The sequence below is a fragment of the Cryptomeria japonica genome, chromosome 2 (assembly GCF_030272615.1).
Source record: "Cryptomeria japonica chromosome 2, Sugi_1.0, whole genome shotgun sequence".
Lineage (NCBI taxonomy): Eukaryota > Viridiplantae > Streptophyta > Pinopsida > Cupressales > Cupressaceae > Cryptomeria > Cryptomeria japonica.
In genome coordinates this window covers 438,613,077-438,633,756 of record NC_081406.1, presented here as the reverse complement: position 1 = coordinate 438,633,756, position 20,680 = coordinate 438,613,077, and the positions used below count along the sequence as shown (strand labels likewise).

Below are 20,680 nucleotides of genomic sequence, written 5' to 3'. Positions count from 1 at the left end.
TGGAAAAGTCCATGATGCATGACTACACTACGACTTGGATAGTTGGTTGAATCCTCCCTAGCTAAGAGGGAGTGTTGAAATTATAGCTAGCTCGGATTATGTTTCAAATTTAAATGTTGCATAAATGCAATTCAAATTTGGTGTATAAATTGTGCAATTAAATTACTAATGCAATGTAAGATGAATTTCATGGAAAAGTCCATGATGCATGACTACACTACGACTTGGATAGTTGGTTGAATCCTCTTATTACTAATGCAATGTAAGATGAATTTCATGGAAAAGTCCATGATGCATGACTACACTACGACTTGGATAGTTGGTTGAATCCTCCATAGCTAAGAGGGAGTGCTGAAATTATAGCTAGCTTGGATTATGTTTCAAATTTAAAAGTTGCATAAATGCAATTCAAATTTGGTGTATAAATTGTGCAATTAAATTAGTATTGGGTTGGGCCCAAAATCACACCATGTAACTTGTGATTAAGTTAAATGTAAGGGAGACTCATAATGTAACTTGTAATTGAGTCCAACCCCAAATGAAACGTGTGATATGCAATTATTTATATAACTTATAATCAAATTATTGGGTTGTGCCCAATTGGAAAATGTAACTTGATTTGGGCGCCAAACTTGTCAAAAGGAAAATAATATGAAGAAGTCGGCCTAATGAGGCTAGGCCGACCTATGTAAGAGGATTGAGTCAATCAGACATATACATTCAATCAATCATTCCTAGCAATCAAATATTTTGCCCTAGCGAATATCCTCTATGCTCTTCTTCAGCAAATTGGTCTTCACAAATTCAACGAATCGCTTCATAACAGCTGGGCGAATTTGTATGCCAGATTAGGCTGTAGATCTCCTTCACATATGTGCTAAATATTGTGCATGTCAAGCTCCATTCTAGATCGGATCTGTGCATCTTCAGGTAGCAGACTTATTGGCAGATTTGTTGGGTGATATCAAGTTGTGACAATCATCTACCTTACAGCCAAAACCCTGCATGTGCATCTTCAGATTAGGGTCTGCACATAAAGGAATTCATATTGACAAAGCACTGCCCTCTACAATTAATGATGGTGAATTCAAAGTGGACTAGATGGCCTAATTCAAGCTCTAGTCAAAGAAAATCCATCAAACAAAAGATCCTTGATGACAATTGGTGGTCCACTATGAGATAAGACATTACTGATTTTATTAAAAAAGAAATATTAGATTGCTGATTTTTATATTAAATTTCTGATTTTAAAATTTTAATTTTATTGTCCAATGTTCCAACTTCCGAAGTTTCTAACATGTTAATTAACTTGTCAACTCATTCTTTTGAACATTTTGTTTGCATTTTGCAAATATGTTTGCTCTTTCATCTCACATATTGTAGATGTCGTTAGATATGTTGATAGTTGATACAGATTCTCCTAGTCTTGGAGAGATATATGAGACATTTGCCAGTATGCTTGGGAAGATAAAGCAAACAATTTTAGTTATATATGAGACATTTGACAGTATGCTTGGGAAGATAAAGCAAACAATTTTAGTTATATATGAGACATTTGACAGTATGCTTGGGAAGATAAAGCAAAAAAAATTCGTTAAGGAGCCCGCTTTGGGGTTATACGAGCAACATATTAGGCCCATTGTGACTTCGAGGTGGAACACAATGCAGCCTATGCTCTAAATCCCACATGCTATGAAGAGGTAATCCATGTTCCTATTATAGAGTTTTCTGGTAACTCGTTTGCTCATTTGCATTCATATATCCTTGAAGGAGATTCTTAATTCTAAGCAACTCCAAATTGTCCAAGCAACGACTCCCTACCTTCAACCCTTCAAATCCTCTTTTCTTTTCCTAAACTGCATAAAGCTTTCCAGCATCCTTGTATGTTTGGCGAGAAAAAGCATTCAAGATCATCTGCAAATCCCTCGAGGAGATTAAAGTCCATGGAAGAAAAAACCAAGCATGGAACATGAATATTAATGTGTGTTGAAAATTTGAAATACATATCAGCACTCCTCTTTCGGGAATCCATTTGGAAATCATAAGGAACAAATGGCACTAACAGCTATAGTCTAGATTCTGGACTACACTGGATGAAGTGCCACATGTATCCAGTGTCTTATAGAAGACTTACCTTCTGAAACAGAACTATATTGACTGTGCCTGTGCATAAGAAAAAGGAGATAACAAAAGTGAAAAGTAAAATTTAAACCAAGGAATCTCATTTTGGTGCCAAGATCTACGGAAATATTAAAATTTTAAGTTAAAGAGGAGTTACTATCTGTCAAGACTCAAAAGAAAAAGAAATAGTGATTTCTAATCCATAGATAGACAACTTCAAGACTAAATCTAGAATCAGTGTGACAGGTATCTCCCTTCCTAAGGAATCAAACAATACTTGTTTTAATGCAGAACAGCAAACATGGAAGATCAAATTGACTTTGAAGTGATTATAAACAATAGATATAATAAAAGGAATTTCTTAGGCTGGGTCCCATGAGGGGGGCTTCCTAAAAAATAGAGCCTTTGCTGCTGAGGTAAGCTGCTGGTCCCATTAATTTTGTAGTACAGTTCAGCTTAAAAGTTTAAGCTCTGAAATTTAAGGAAGCTAGTGGTCTCATAAATATAATACCTAGGTCTTCTATACTATGTTCAGTGATAAAACAACTAAAACAAATTCATTTTCCCTCCAGAACTATTTTTTAATGGAAATCTAAACTTAAATGTTTCACAAGTGGCAATAACATCCCTAAGCTAGTGGGGCAATTTCTAGCCCCACCCCATTTTCAAATATGAAAGCCTAAAAAGTAGGAGCTTCTATTTTCTAGAAAATATTTCAAATAATCTTGTAGAAAAAAAATATTTCCTTCGTGGGACTTTCTCTTCCTAAAAAATAGAAGCGTAAGCCCCTCCGTGGGACCCCACCCTTACTCATCCAAAGCAAGAAAATCTTCTTCATTGAAGAAATTGTGTAATGTCCCCTTTTGAAATAAATAGGGATATTGGGACAATTACTTACCCCATCAAATACTTGCACTTAAACCCAGTAATGGAGATTATAGGAGATATCAACTCTCACACAACGTGTATGTAATATGATATAACTAACAGCAATATTATAGTATAATCTAGTATATTGATATGGAGTATGCTATGGATGTGATCTATTCCCTGTCACTTATAGTGATAGTATAATGATGCTAGATATAAATAATAAGACTATACAACCGGAAGTACTGTTTGTAGTAATATGCTTGCTCTTACAGATTTGCTTATGAATATCTGTGATGATGCTGTTGATATAATCTATTTGCTCCATTTGCTCTTGCAACAATGGAAAACGATACTGTTTCCTATCCTCCAATATTTTAGAGAATGATCTTCCTTATGTACCTTACACGATGAGATGGTTGCATCTCTTGAATGGGCATGTTCCAAATCACACCTCTTTGCCAATCGCACTGGTTTTGCTTATGTTAATCAATGCTTCTCCTCATTGTATTAAATCGCACCTTAACTAATACATTATTGTCTTTGACCAAATAGTATGTTAATATAGGATCACGCTATCTGCATTATAATATTATTTATAATAAATATGATCCTTTCTGTTTATTGGTTTAATGATCCCATTCTTTAAATGCTGCTTCTTGATCATAGCTGAATTGTTGATCATTAATAGATATAGCAATCGCTCTATATTAACTAATAATGCCATCGCAAAGCATGATCGCTGCTTCTCATGATTATTTGTCAGTTCCAAACATAGAAGGTTTGTGCTTAATCGTACCCTTTCCATAAGCAAATCGATGGTCATCTGTCAATGATTAATTAATCATTTTTTCGATATGGATTTATACATGAAATAAGTCTCCATGAATTTCAGCGTAATAATATTAAGATTACAGATTCAGTATGCACCGTACTTCCTCCATCTATACAAATCGCAGCCTTGGTATTGTGGGTAATCACAAGATGCTATCTTTTAATTGTAACTTCTTGTATTAATCGCTGCCTAAGTTCCCCGAGGCATTCACACAATCTTATCAATGGAAATGGTTGAACCTCCAATAAAAGTCACGGTAGATATTAGGAAGATTTTCGGTATTCCATCTTTCTGCTTAAACTTCTTAGGATATGTCATTACTGATCATCGCTGTCAAATATCTCTAATGAATTGATTTGCATCTTCCTTCATCAGTTTGTTTCTCATTATTTGCATGGACAATCGTCGTCTTTCATTAAAATGTAATCGATATATGCCTTAGCCGATATTCTTATGAGTATACTTTGACCTTCATAATACATTTGGTGTCTAACATCATTCGCCATCAAAACCGATCATTCATTCTTATCAAATCAAAAACTTCGATCAACTATCTTCTTTGTTGCTCGATTAATATTCCTCAGATTGATATTTGCCACTTGATAGTTATCGATTTAGGATAATGGATCAATGAGCTTCATTACGGGAAAAACAGGTTTTGAAGGGATCCTGAAACCCTTTACAAAAGATCCTTAAAAGATAAGAGCATTACGAAACAAGAAAAGACATTCTGCAAAAATATGAAAGCCTAAAAAGTAGGAGAAGATGGGTTCTTGCTATGCTTGTTCAAAGACCACGACAGAGACTTGAAAAGGTAATAGGGCAGAGAAATCCTCTTCTCATGTCTAAAGTGATTTAGAAGCACAAAATGGTAGGTGTGGACCCTAGTGAAACGACCCTCCACAGTAATATATTCCATAATTGCATTAAGCACACAGCCCCAGATTTTTTTGATATTAGAAGCATCATAATACCCCCCCGAAGCTTTTCCTAATTTCGCTCTCTCCTTCTCTTTACGCGGAAAAAGCTTAACTGCATTATTAGACACTTTCAAGTCCCTAAAGAAATTAAGACCAAGGCATACCTGTGACCGTCGACATGAGGTCTGTGTCCAGCTTGAATCTAACACCATGAATTTTGAAGGAGCCATTTTTCCAATTTTTAGTAACTTTGGTAACCGCTAGGTTAACTCTGCTTTTATCATAGTCTACCATTTTTTCCATGAAATGCGTCATGAATCCCTTCTCCAGCTTTGCCCATGCCTTAGGCATCTCCCGCCATCTGGAAATATTATCAGGTTCCTCTCTTCTTAGATCCCCCCCCCCATTTTAGAATTCGTTTTACTATTTCTCTGCTTCTGCAACTTCAAAGCTTTCTTCCAAATGACACTCGGCTTTTTGAAAATGCACGCCCACAAAGCGTGCGAAAATTTAATATACTTGTTTAGGACTCTGCCCTTCTGACGTGCTATCATTACCTTTCTAAAAATTTGATGATTAATCATTAATACTTCCATGATTAACGTGCAATCCTTCTTTCCCCATAAATCTGTCCTTTCTAATGAGTTCTTTAATATTAAAATCAATATTAACTTCCCCATTCCATATGCTTTGAGATTCGGAAATAACGCCAAGGTTAGCAAGGCCATCCACTATGGCATTTTTTTCCCTGAAAGCATGCTCAATAATAATTGATTTAAAGCTTGAAATAATTTCTCTAGCTTTAAAAATAATATTTTCTATAGTCCACGAAGGCTCAACTTCTCCCTTAAGGCATTTAATAATGTTAAGAGAGTCTCCCTCCAACCATAGATTATCATGATTGAGATTTTTAGCTATAATCAAAGTGTTCAGAGTCGCCGAGGCTTCAGCATAATGACTAGTTTGGTTACCCAAAGGGCCAGCAACAGCCACGAGGCAACTTCAACCAGCTTTTCCAGTATTTCCCTTAGAAGCCCCATCAAAGTTGGCCTTGATCCATCCCTAGGAAGGAAAGCACCAGAAAAGACCATCCCTTCCCTTATCCTTACTATTTCTATTATTGGAGAGGTTCCAACTTTCATTAAAGTCTCTTTAGCTGCTAAACCATTATCAATTGCATATAAACATTCATGGATCCCTCTAGAGATTTTTTCCACCACCACTTCAGGGTTCGCACTTTTTTCCCTAAAAATCTTGTTGTTACGCTCCTTCCAGATGTTCCATATGACAATAGGGAGAGATAGTTTCCAGAGTTCAACATTCTTAGAATTGGAACTAGGGCAATACCATTGCTTCCAAAACTCTTCAAGAGAGTTCGGGAAAACCTAACTCAACTTCCACCTACTAAAAATTGTATTCCAAATTTCCTAACTGAAATTGCACTGGTAGAGGATATGACAAGCAGACTCCTCCTCCCTGCAGCAAAGAGAACACCTGTTAGGAAAAACAAATCCACGCTTATGGAGATTATCAAGAGTTCGCACCTTATTTTGGATAAAAATCCAAAAGAAGATATTAATTTTGGGGTCAACTTCTTTATCCACACTTTAGCCCACAAAGAGATCTCTTCCGGAACTTTGTAATGGATAGACACCGCTGAAGACACAGAATATTTCCCATCAGAAGTTTCCCTCCAAATCAAACAATCCTTGGAATGCTCCATAAAGATTTTGGAAGAAAGCAAGATCTCCAAAAATTTTAATTCCAAACAAAGCTGGCTGAACTCAATCCACTTCCCATTTCTCCAGTAGTCTCTAACAAAGTCTCCATACCTGCTTTTGAACCAGTCTTTCCATTCCTTAAGAATGGGGATTTCCTCCAGCGATTTATCCATTAGCTATTTGTCCTCCCAGAATCTAATAATTCTCCCATTCCCCAATTTCCACTTTCTTCCAGCTATAAATTCTTCCTCAAATGGTTGCATGTAAAGGTATTTCTTTTTCCAAATTGAATTTCATTCCCTTTCCTCCCCTTTCATTCTCCAAAATTGTTTAGCTAACAAGGCATTATTCATAGTTATAATGTTCCTTAATCCCAAACCCCCAAAAGCCTTAGGAGTAAAAATATTATTCTAGGCAATAAGGGGGATTCTATTTTTATCTTCCACTCCCACCATAAGAATTTTTTTTGAATTCTTTCAATGGCCTCAGCAAACTTCCTGGGGATTTTGAATAGACTAAGGGCATAGATAGGCAAATTTTGAAGGGTAGCTTTAAGCAACATCACCTTACCTGCTTGGCTAAAGAGGGCTCCTTTCCATCCAACCAATTTGGAATTGAATCCATCAACCAGCTTCATCCAGAAATTATACGAAGGCTTTAAGCACAGAGGGAGACCCAAATAAGTAGAAGGGAACTCAGCAATTTTACATCCAAGGATTCTTTCGATCCTTCTTTGTCTATCCACAGGGGTATTGACGAAGAACAAAGAACTCTTATCCCAATTTATTTTTTGACTAGAAGCAGCTTCATAAAAATCCACAACACTCTTTCACTATCAAACTGTTCATGAGTACAAGTTAAGTTGGACGAGGAAGGTTTAAGGCCTTTGAGTTTCCCTTCTTCCACATTTCTCATAAAAAATCTACCCAAACTTTCAGCCAAAATAGTAAACAAAATAGGAGAGATAGGATCCCCCTGTCTTAGGCCTTTGGAACTTTTGAAGAAACTGGAAGGGGATCCATTAATAATAACAGCAGAAGTTGAAGTGCCAGTCGACTGAGAACAAAGTTGAATCACCTTTTCCCCAAACCCAAAAGCTTTCATAATTCTGAAAAGGAATTGCCAATTCACTCTGTCATAGGCCTTGGACATGTCCAACTTAATAAAAAAGCCCTGTTTTTAGCAGCAGTTAAAGAATGAATATTCTCATAAACAGAAATGATAGAATCCAGAATCTGTCTGCCAGGGACAAAACCATTCTGCTAAGCCGAAATAATGCGGGGGAGAATATCCAGCATTCTAGAAGTAAGAACCTTAGATATTATCTTGTAAACAGAATTACAAAGACTAATAGGTCTGAACTTATTGAGAGAATCAGCTCCAGAGATCTTAGGAATAAGAGACAAAACCATTCTGCTAAGCCGAAATAATGCGGGGGAGAATATCCAACATTCTAGAAGTAAGAACCTTAGATATTATCTTGTAAACAGAATTACAAAGACTAATAGGTCTGAACTTATTGAGAGAATCAGCTCCAGAGATCTTAGGAATAAGAACGATAAAGGTAGCATTGAGTTCTTTTAGAAGCCGCCTTCCATCTGGACAAGGAGACTTGTCTCCAAGAAAGGAAATCTTATAGTTTTGGTTTGCTGTTTTTTCTCAAAAAAGATTTTTACTGCTATGTATATTCTAAGCTATGTACACGAAAGAAATGATCCAAAAAATAAAACAAATCGATGGACACTTGTTAAGTAGAAAAAGAAGTCTCCTTGCAAGATGGAAAAGGATCGGTCAAAAATGCCTCTGCACTGCCATGTTAAGAAGGGATTTCAGGGCCCTACGGTCTCTTAAGCTGTTCATTTTAATGGCATATAAAATTTTGTCTTCCTTGTTTATGGGATTTTTTGTCAAAGCTTTCAAATTTTGAATTTGACTTTTTAAAATGGGAGAGGGGTATGTCGATTCTATACACCCTCAACTTACCAATCAAAAAAGAAAAATGAAGAGTGTCAAATATATTGTTAAATGATCATTAATTTCTATAGTTTATCAAAATAGATGCATAAATAGTCACTTGAACAATTAACCCATATCATGTGATTAATATGTATTGCATTTGGTTGCATTTCCCATTACTTCCATCTATCTACTATGTCTTGTTTTCGATCTATATTGAACAGAACCAGAGTATTTACTGCCAAGACTCTTGTAAATAGGTAACCATGAAACCTCCCAAGCATTAAAATTAAAGCATGATATGTCACTACTAGAATACTGGACCATATTTCATGACGTATCATGCATACATCCCTACAAAAGAATCAATATCAGAAGAAGATACCTTATAAATATAAATCCCAAAGAACCTATTACAATTGCTGGGCTAGAAATACACACTTACTGGGATCAATGGTACCAACAGGAAAGCTCACAAGGAGAGCCATTGAGAAAGCAAAGACACAAGTAGATAACAACTCCATTCGTAAGCAAAGCCATTCAATGGCTGCAAAACTATAAAAGAATGGACGAGCATAGCAGTCGAATAAATATAAATTTCTTTCCATAAATCTTTGTTCCTGGCCAAAACTTCTGATGGTCGCTGCTCCAGCAATTGATTCCCCAAAGTGATGAATAATTGGAGCCTTCTGTATGCCTACCATTCGAACTAGTTCTCTTGATGATGCCATGTAGTATTTCTGCAAGACCAAGAAACAAAATTTCCTTCTAAATATAATAAAAGTGTTGAGAAGCACTAAAGAGAAGTCCAATGATAATTTCTTGCGCTGTCAATCCAGACATACAAAGCAGATATTATAGAGAGAAGAAATTAATGTCTGAATCAACTGCCATCAAGAAGCCCAGAAGGCAGCAATTAATTTAAAATTGTGCGATTCAAAAAAATGAGAAGTGCCCACAGATTACAAGGCAATTTGCTGACAGCAATTGTATGCTCCATAATTGATATCTGCGTATTATTTGAACCAATGGTAGCCTATTCTTCCCTAATTTTGATAATAAATATCAAAGATTAATCAGAAAAATAGTCCATACAAGAGGAAGCGATTATATCTGAACTAATTTATCATAGTTCAACAAGATTGGTTAAAGCCTAAAAAGCAAAGCTTGCACTAAGTAAAATATCCATATACTACAATTTCATGTACTGTAATTTTACAAATGCACAACTCTATTTCTAGCAAGGAATGTACCACCAAGTAACTAGAGGAATCATGCAAGTTAGATTCCTCTCTTGATAAATAGTCTCTACTGCAAGTATTACCATACCATAAAGAAGAAATTCATATGCAACCTATTCACAATGACTAGTATAACAACAGTTATCAAATATTGTCATAAAGATCAGAGTGGAGTAAAAAGGAATAGTTTTGTAGGAGTTTAAAATTAAAGAGAATAATGAGAGACCTGTCAATTCTGTTTACTGGCTCTCAATTTCATTCAGTTGATATATTGTGTATTCTACTGTTCTTAATCAGATTAACTCAATTAAAAAAAAAACAATAATAAGGGAGTCACAAATCATATTAGTTTTCCTAGGTGTTCCAAAAAATATTGAGGCATTCACAAAATTTACAACCATATAAGGTGTTATATGAAGTTGCAAACAGCCACTTTCCTGCATGCAACAGATATAAATTATTGCTTTCAAGCATATACGAAAAAATGATTTAAGGGGTTAATCTGTGAAGACAGATTTGGGAAAGTGCAGTGACCATATCGTCTTTGGAAATCCACTAGGCATAAGTTAGTATCCATACCTTCTAAGCAAAGTGTTATCTTGCGTATGTACTGTTTAGCAAGATACTTTAGTAACAGAAAATGCTTACTGTATTTCTTGAATTTTTCAGATTCAATCTTCAAAAGATTATTAAAAAAAACAGACTTGTTTCAGATTTATCGATAATTTTTGTTGCAGATTTGATCTGCATATTAGGGAGAGGGGCCAGTAGTTGGGCAGGGTCCAATGGTTGGTATAGTACTGGTGGTTATAATACTTTAACACACAAGAACCTATGAATGTCATATTAAAAAGCATAAATACATTCATTAACAAGTGAAATAAATACATTTTTGTTTCAAATAAAATATCATAGTTATCCATTATAAGAGTGTCATTTATAAAATAAGGCGCTCATTTAAACAAGTATTCTTGTCATAGTGAAATAATATTACTCTTATGTGTACACAATTTGAGTGGAAATGTACATGCATTGGAGTATTTCATATTAGTCTGTCCTATTGTTGTCCGTAATTTTGAATTCATAAAATTGGACAACCCCTTAAAAAAATTCATTCAAAAGTGAATATTTTACTCTAAGGCACACTTTTCGAGGCAAAATTATTGCTTTTCTCTGAACTAGACTGATCTTCTGTTCATCCTTGATCCACTTTTCGAATTTCATCGCATTCTGAGTTTGTTTGCTTGGTCTTTCCTCCAAAATTGGGTTTTGAATTCATAAAATTGGACAACCCCTTGAAAAAATTCATTCAAAAGTGAATATTTTACTCTAAGTCACGTTTTTTGAGGCAAAATTATTGCTTTTCTCTAAACTAGACTGATCTTCTGTTCATCCTTGATCCACGTTTCGAATTTCATCGCATTCTGAGTTTGTTTGCTTGGTCTTTCCTCCAAAATTGGGTTTTGAATTCATAAAATTGGACAACCCCTTAAAAAAATTCATTCAAAAGTGAATATTTTACTCTAAGTCACGTTTTTCGAGGCAAAATTATTGCTTTTCTCTAAACTAGACTGATCTTCTGTTCATCCTTGATCCACGTTTCGAATTTCATCGCATTCTGAGTTTGTTTGCTTGGTCTTTCCTCCAAAATTGGGTTTTGATCTCTGAACTGCGAGTGGGAAATTTTCCTTTTTTTGCAAGTAAAAGAGAGTTTCACTTTTAATATAATAGGAACTTTTTCAAACAATTACAAGTAAGATTTTATTAAGATATGTAACTTGTAACTTGTTGTTTCTTTTCCATTCCTATTATTTGTCTTTTAAGTTACTTTGTAGGGACTTTTTGATCATATTACAAGTGAATTTAAAATTACAAGTTTATAAAAACTTGTAATTACCCTTTTGAGTTCCTACTTTTTCCATTATTCTTAATACTTATTTTGTTTTGTAAGTTTTAAAACCTGTAATCGGGTTTCCGAAACCCAATTACAAGTCTTTTGGTGAGTTTTATGTCATTTTGTTATTGCGTTTTTGAAACCCGAATTTGGAGGCCTTTGAATGGTTTTAAAGAAAGAAAGTTTTTAAAAAAATACATGTCGGATTTTTATAACTCGACTACGTCTTTCCTTACTCTTTTCACACATTGAAACTTGTATGAAGTTTTTAAAACATATTCACATGGGTTGTAGTCGGATTTTATAACCCGATAGCGTATTTGTCTTCCCTATTGTCATTGAACTTGTTGCTTATAACCTGAAATCCGACCCAAATGGTGTTAAAGCATTACTTGAATATCAGCGATCTGAGTTTTTGAATCCGTTTTTCATCTTTGTATTCACTGTTTGTTGTGTATTGCTTCGTGATTTTGGGAGTTTTGCCCTTGGATTTCACCACGTTTTGACATTTGTTGCATTCGATATTGAATGCTAAGTGTTTGGCATCAAGTTGAAGACGTTTTCCTTAGCGTTTTTTGGGCATTTCATTGATAGTTCAAACTGTTTTTCATGCTTTAATTGTTGTCTTTTTATAAAGCATTTCAGGGCATCTCTCTTCTCCATTTCTTTTTCATCTAGGGCATTTGAGCAAGCAAAGGTATGTGTTTTCAGTTTTCTAGTGATTGCTATTGTTTTTTCTTTGCTTTTAGCGTCTTCATGTTTATGTTCTTGTTGTTTATGTTCTTGTTTGATCAAACAAACTTGATAGAATGAATCATGATCTTGTTCATATTTCCAGTTTCCACAAAATCTTTCCAAGTTGTTTTGCCCTTTAAATAGAAATTTGATTGAACTGGTTGCTTATAACCTGAAATCCGACCCAAATAGTGTTAAAGCATTACTTGAATATCAGCGATCTGAGTTTTTGAATCCGTTTTTCATCTTTGTATTCACTGTTTTGTTGTTTATTGCTTCGTGATTTTGGGAGTTTTGCCCTTGGATTTCACCACGTTTTGACATTTGTTGCATTCGATATTGAATGCTAAGTGTTTGGCATCAAGTTGAAGACGTTTTCCTTAGCGTTTTTTGGGCATTTCATTGATTGTTCAAACTGTTTTTCATGCTTTAATTGTTGTCTTTTTATAAAGCATTTCAGGGCATCTCTCTTCTCCATTTCTTTTTCATCTAGGGCATTTGAGCAAGCAAAGGTATGTGTTTTCAGTTTTCTAGTGATTGTTATTGTTTTTTCTTTGCTTTTAGCGTCTTCATGTTTATGTTCTTGTTGTTTATGTTCTTGTTTGATCAAACAAACTTGATAGAATGAATCATGATCTTGTTCATATTTCCAGTTTCCACAAAATCTTTCCAAGTTGTTTTGCCCTTTAAATAGAAATTGTGAACTTGTATGTTTTTACAAAATTTTCAACAAATACTTGAATTCGGGTCTTTGGAATCCGATTACAAGTAACAGTTGTAATATTGTCCTTCCCATTCGGTAAAGAGGGTAAACATACTCTTTTTCAAAGTAAACAAAATGTTGATTTTTTCAACTCATTAACTTGATTTCGGGTTTCATAAATCCAATTACAAGTAAAAGTTTTTCCCTCTATACAAGCTGTCAAGCTAAAAACATCTTTTTCCATGCTTGCACATGGTCTCACAAGTTTGTCATCATTTGTCAGTTTCAACAGAGTTTACTTGCTTGCTTCTAAAAGATGGATAATACAATAGGCCTCCTCAAATATTTATAGGAGAGGAGCCTTGAGAAAAAGAAGGAAGGATTCCAACTAATTTAGACCTATTTAACAACTAGCTAATACTTATTCAAAATTACAAGTCTTATTCTAAATTGACTTGTAATTAATTTACCTGTAATTACAAAAGTGCAAGTGATGAGTTTACTTGCAATTACAAAATTGTTTTTACATGTAAACTTGTCAAAATGAAAACTACAATTTTTACATGTATACTTGTGTTGCAGTATGCTTGGCCATGTATTCTTCAAACTTTTGAATTGTCCTTCGCAGCTCATGGGTATTCTTAGCAACAACAACCGTTTTGATAACAACATCACATCAGCTGAGAATTGAAAGTTTATGTTTCTCTAGAACCGTTTGAATTTCTTCCAGAAAGCTTTGGTATTTCATCAAAGCCTGAATTGATGTGACTGAAAACTGCTTAGTTTCCCATTCCTGACAAATCTTTCTTCTTAGATCAGAGAGAACTTCTTCTTCAGACAACAACTCATCTTGACTTACCATTTTACAAGAGATTTTCTCGAAACGAGAAACAACATCTTGCACCATTTCTATGTGCAATTTTGAGGCGTCATCAATTTCTTGAATAAGCTCTTTCAGAACAAGGGATTTGTTCTCTAAGAGTTCTTCAAATTATATATACGTCATCAATTTCTTGAATAAGCTCTTTCAGAACAAGGGATTTGTTCTCTAAGAGTTCTTCAAATTATATATACATCATCAATTTCTTGAATAAGCTCTTTCAAAACAAGGGATTTGCTCTCTAGGAGTTCTTCAAATTCTATATACATCATCAATTTCTTGAATAAGCTCTTTCAGAACAAGGGATTTGTTCTCTAAGAGTTCTTCAAATTCCATATACATCATTCTGGTGGGAAAAATGTCATACATGTACTTCGTCTTCTTGTGGGAAGATGATGCCAACAAATCTGTCATTGAACAAGAATCTATAATGCTGTGACGAAAATCCAGAAGTGTCAAGGCAACAACATGATCTACAAAAGAAGCACTATTCTCTTCTTCAAATAGGAAAAACTTGAACTCAAACCCTAGCTCTAAAGCTCTGAACAAGAGGTTTTAAAGATACGGCTCTTGGCCAATTTTGGATCTTGAAGGGCATATTGCAAGTGTGAAAATGGGGGAAAAACTCTTGTGAAGACATAATTGCAATCGGGTTTTAAAATTCCGATTGTGAGTAGACTTAGAATGGGAAAAACATAATGGAAGGTAAAAATGGATGAAGGTGGGATGAATGAATGCAATAGTGGTAATAGGGATTTTGACATGAATGGGATGTCAGAAAGAAGGATTCTGACAAATGATGACAAACTTGTGAGACCATGTGCAAGCATGAACTCTGTTGAAATTTACAGGAAGGAAGACTTTAAGCTTTTGAGTGTAAATTGAAGTTGAAAGGAATAGAAGAAAATCATTCAAAGGTTGCATGTTATTCTTGAGAGCTTAATCAAATTTGCTTTGCAGACTTTGTGTTGCAAATATTGAAGATTAATATAGATTAAAGCGAAATTCTTGTCAAGAGAGGCTGTAAGACTTTGTGCTTACACATGCTTACACTTGTTCCTGAAAGAAATTAGAGTAGAAGTGAATTCTTGCCAAGAGAGGTTGTAAGACTTTGTGCTTACACGTGCTTACACTTGTTCCTGAAAGAAATTAGAGTAGAAGTGAATTAATGCCAAGGAAGAGATGTAAAACTGTGTTTACACTCATTCTTGTTGTTTTGTGTAAATTAGAGTAGAAGTGAAATCATGCCAAGGAAGAGCAGTAAAACTTTGTGTTTACACTCGTTCTTGTTGTTTTGTGTTCAAATTGCAGCATACTTTAGACTTTGATCTGTTGTTCAATGCTATTTTCCTTCAAAAAAGTCTTAAAAGGTTGATAGAAAGGTAAGGTTAAAAGACTTTGAGCTTTTAGTCTAGTTTCTAGTCCCAAAGAAACGACAGAAGAGTTTGTGCTTTCATGGAAACTTCGTTTCTTTAATCATGATCTTGTTCATATTTCCAGTTTCCACAAAATCTTTCCAAGTTGTTTTGCCCTTTAAATAGAAATTGTGAACTTGTATGTTTTTACAAAATTTTCAACAAATACTTGAATTCGGGTCTTTGGAATCCGATTACAAGTAATAGTTGTAATATTGTCCTTCCCATTTGGTAAAGAGGGTAAACATACTCTTTTTCAAAGTAAACAAAATGTTGATTTTTTCAACTCATTAACTTGATTTCGGGTTTCATAAATCTGATTACAAGTAAAAGTTTTTCCCTCTATACAAGCTATCAAGCTAAAAACATGGAAACATCTTTTTCCATGCTTGCACATGGTCTCACAAGTTTGTCATCATTTGTCAGAATCATTCTTTCTGACATCCCATTCATGTCAAAATCTCCATTACCACCATTGCATTCATTCATCCCACCTTCATCCATTTTGACCTTCCATTATGTTTTTCCCATTCTAAGTCTACTCACAATCGGAATTTTAAAACCCGATTGCAATTATGTCTTCACAAGATTTTTTCCCCCATTTTCACACTTGCAATATACCTTTCAAGATCCAAAATTGGCCAAGAGCCATATCTTTAAAACCTCTTGTTCATTCATCATTCCTTCCTTCAGAGCTTTAGAGCTAGGGTTTGAGTTCAAGTTTTTCCCATTTGAAGAAGATAATATGGCTTCTTTTGTAGATCATGTTGTTGCCTTGACACTTCTAGATTTTCGTCACAGCATTACAGATTCTTGTTCAATGACAGATTTGTTGGCATCATCTTCCCACAAGAAGACGAAGTACATGTATGACATTTTTCCCACCAGAATGATGTATATAGAATTTGAAGAACTCTTAGAGAACAAATCCCTTGTTCTGAAAGAGCTTATTCAAGAAATTGATGACGCCTCAAAAGTGCACATAGAAATGGTGCAAGATGTTGTTTCTCATTTCGAGAAAATCTCTTGTAAAATGGTAAGTCAAGATGAGTTGTTATCTGAAGAAGAAGTTCTCTCTGGTATAAGAAGAAAGATTCGTCGGGAATGGGAAACTAAGCAGTTTTCAGTCACATCAATTCAGGCTTTGATGAAATACCAAAGCTTTCTGGAAGAAATTCAAAAGGTTCTAGAGAAACATAAACTTTCAATTCTCAGCTCATAAACTTTCAATTCTCAACTGTTGTGATGTTGTTATCAAAATGGTTGTTGTTGCTAAGAATACCCATGATCCAAATCCTGATGAGCTGCGAAGGACAATTCAAAAGTTTGAAGAATACATGGCCAAGCATACTGCAACACAAGTATACATGTAAAAATTGTAGTTTTCATTTTGACAAGTTTACATGTAAAAACAATTTTGTAATTGCAAGTAAACTCATCACTTGCACTTTTGTAATTACAGGTAAACCAATTAAAAGTCAATTTAGAATAAGACTTGTAATTTTGAATAAGTATTAGTTAGTTGTTAAATAGGTCCAAATTAGTTGGAATCCTTCCTTCTTTTTCTCAAGGCTCCTCTCCTATAAATATTTGAGGAGGCCTATTGTATTATCCATCTTTTAGAAGCAAGCAAGTAAACTCTGTTGAAGTTTATAGCTGCTTTATGTTGTTATCAAAACGGTTGTTGTTGCTAAGAATACCCATGATCCAAATCCTGATGAGCTGCGAAGGACAATTCAAAAGTTTGAAGAATACATGGCCAAGCATACTGCAACACAAGTATACATGTAAAAATTGTAGTTTTCATTTTGACAATTTTACATGTAAAAACAATTTTGTAATTGCAAGTAAACTCATCACTTGCACTTTTGTAATTACAGGTAAACCAATTACAAGTCAATTTAGAATAAGACTTGTAATTTTGAATAAGTATTAGTTAGTTGTTAAATAGGTCCAAATTAGTTGGAATCCTTCCTTCTTTTCTCAAGGCTCCTCTCCTATAAATATTTGAGGAGGCCTATTGTATTATCCATCTTTTAGAAGCAAGCAAGTAAACTCTGTTGAAATTTACAGGAAGGAAGACTTTAAGCTTTTGAGTGTAAATTGAAGTTGAAAGGAATAGAAGAAAATCATTCAAAGATTGCATGTTAAGGAAGGAAGACTTTAAGCTTTTGAGTGTAAATTGAAGTTGAAATGAATAGAAGAAAATCATCCAAAGGTTGCATGTTATTCTTGAGAGCTTAATCAAATTTGCTTTGCAGACTTTGTGTTGCAAATATTGAAGATTAATATAGATTAAAGTGAAATTCTTGTCAAGAGAGGCTGTAAGACTTTGTGCTTACACGTGCTTACACTTGTTCCTGAAAGAAATTAGAGTAGAAGTGAATTCATGCCAAGGAAGAGATGTAAAACTGTGTTTACACTCATTCTTGTTGTTTTGTGTAAATTAGAGTAGAAGTGAATTCATGCCAAGGAAGAGCAGTAAAACTTTGTGTTTACACTCGTTCTTGTTGTTTTGTGTTCAAATTGCAGCATACTTCAGACTTTGATCTGCTGTTCAATGCTATTTTCCTTCAAAAAAGTCTTAAAAGGTTGATAGAAAGGTAAGGTTAAAAGACTTTGAGCTTTTAGTCTAGTTTCTAGTCCCGGAGAAACGACGGAAGACTTTGTGCTTTCATGGAAACTTCGTTTCTTTAATCTTGAATCATTCGGAAAAAGTTGTTGTAACATCTTTAGAGATAGTGTTCTGCAAGTATTCTTTTCTAAAAAAAGAGAAAAGAAACACTAGTTCTAAAAGGAGGTGGCGTAATTTCATCAATATTAGTTAGTTTAAAGGTTTAGAGTCAAGTAGTTTAGTTAGTTAGGGGGAGCCTTCCCTTAGAAGTAGAAGTAGGAGAGCTACGTGCTCACACGCTGTGATTGAAACTACAATTTTGTACTTCTTCCCAGGTGCACAAAATTTTCAACCAACACCTATCACAAATATAAAAGGTGAGCACAATAAATACATTGCATTTTCCCATGAAATGTGAAGGATTATCAAAAAGTTTGTGTTCACTATTGGTCCATTTGTGTTAGGATATAAAAGTTAGATATAATGAAGAGTTACGGTTCCCCAATAAGTAATTGGTCCATTTAGGTTGCATATAAGTTGTATTTTAAATAAAAATAACGATATGATATTCTACAAGCAAAAAATGATATTTATTTGTTCAATTACCAGGGATACCATGATTAAGTTTCGGTTGGACCTTTAAAAGGACTATTTTCAGACACTTCTCACTGTACATGCTAATGTGGCAAGTTACGTGATGAGCCACAACTCATCAAACCTTAGTTGTAGATAGATTAGAGGCAAGTTAACATTTCTTAAAAAATAGATGTCCTATAATATTTCATGCAATAACAATTACCCGTACCTCTCTCCTTTCATTTTTCAAAATCACCCTATAATACAAACTAAGAGACCAACTGGCTCTTGTTCTATGATTGTGTAACAATCCCGTACCTCTCTCCTTTCATTTTTCAAAATCACCCTATAATACAAACTAAGAGACCAACTGGCTCTTGTTCTATGATTGTGTAACAATTTCTCCTATGATCTTCGAGAGGCTTTTCACATTGATGATGGATGTCACGTAATCTAGAGATACTACTTGATGTTAGTAGGTGTAATCTGTCTACAATCAACAAAATCGGAAATTCAAGGATATGTAAAATATAGCTTGCCATTTAGCTATATGTGTTCATCAAGCTAAACATTTCAAGTCTCAAGGGCACATGTAGCAGCATTTTCACTTTTTAGACTCTCTCAAGGGCACATATAGCAGCATTTTCTCACTTTTTAGACTAGTTGAGGGCAGTTATGAACATCTTCCACCCACATCTTTATGTAGCAAGATTCATTAAATGTTGTATTTACCCATGTGTGTTTTATATTAGATTTTAGTTGGTCATCCCTTTTACTTCTACAGCCATATTTGTACAATAAAAGCAACAATGTAAGGTCTAAATTTCAATTGTCTAACAATGGTTTTAACTAGAACTCCCACAACAGACAATTCAAAGAACATTCTAGGAGGAAAATTAAGGGGATAACAAGAAGAAATTGGCAGAAAGTTTTCATATATTGGAAACCCATGGAAAAAGCACCTGCCTGAGGTCAAGATCACAACATATATAACAGATAAGAATATACCAAGATTCATTTACTTCTTCAAGATGTGATACATGGACCACTTCTCTTGACAAAGCACCTTACATTGTTGGTTGTAGAAGTTTATTTTCTTGATCTTAAAAGTTTCATATCTCATAACATCGTATGGAATATTAACATCAGAAATGTGTAATATCCCTTTTATTGTTCCACTCCGACATCCTTGAAAACTCCAACTTTCTTGTACAATGGTACAATTTGTGTGTGGTTCCAATATTTTAGGAGCATTCCACACTTCTTGGATAAATCCATCTTGAGAGAGTGTTGTTGATGCGAGAAATGTACTCACGCTTATCTCTCTATCAACACAGAACAGAATACCAAGATAATCCCATTCTCTCTTGCATAAGGAAGTTTCTAGTGCTGCTAAGGACGATCACAAGAAAGCAACCTCAAGATTTATAATGTCAAGTCTTGACTGCTCAAGATAACTCAACGGTGATGTGCTTTGCTAGTAAACACGAGGGGACTTACGGATACAACAAGCTGATCTACATCTGCTAATGCCTTAATATTAGACTAGGGGGGAAATAAAGCAAAAGGATAGGGTTTAGAGGGCCTAAGGACAACGATGGTAGCAATTGATGCTACAGCTACAGGTAGACAGATTGACATAAACTAATCCCTACTTAGCCAAAGATATACTCACAACTCAACAAATATGGTGCAATTGCGAAAGGATAAAAGGATTTTCAAACTATAGATATCCATTCAGGCACCCAATTCTGGTGCAGCTTGAAACAAACACCTATAGTTGAACTAAGAACAGTTTTGGGTTCAAACTAGCCATACACAAGGACCTACAATCAGTAAGCCTCCAATGGTATGAACTTGAAATCAAATCGGGATACCCTAACACTTCACCATTAAGACCACTGCACTCTCATTATCTACATGGAAAGAAACCATGCAAACAAGTTTGGGTAAATGGAAAAACACCATATTCAATGCTTTATTCATCTGCTCAAGTTGCCATTACAACAATTTTTGCCCAACAGTCCTATTCTATTCTACTCCTAATCTGCTATTAACCTTCAGACTTTACAAAGACTCTAACTATCTATCCCTTTACAAAGAGAAAGGTACCTGCCTTATATAGATTTTACATTCTAGATCAAGGGCCAAGATTTAAACCATCCAATGGCTGCAATCTGTCTTCTAGAAGCTCTGACA

At 34.7% G+C, this 20,680-nt stretch overlaps 1 protein-coding gene across 1 annotated transcript in view; it reads right to left on the bottom strand.

Annotated features, from left to right (window-relative positions):
- Positions 1–20,680, bottom strand: part of LOC131031598 (ABC transporter C family member 5) — a 47,236-nt gene that overhangs the window by 17,923 nt on the left and 8,633 nt on the right. The window contains exon 6 of the mRNA XM_057962751.2: positions 8,869–9,163. Within this exon, the coding sequence (XP_057818734.2) occupies positions 8,869–9,163 (295 nt within the window). The remainder of the gene's footprint in view (positions 1–8,868; positions 9,164–20,680) is intronic.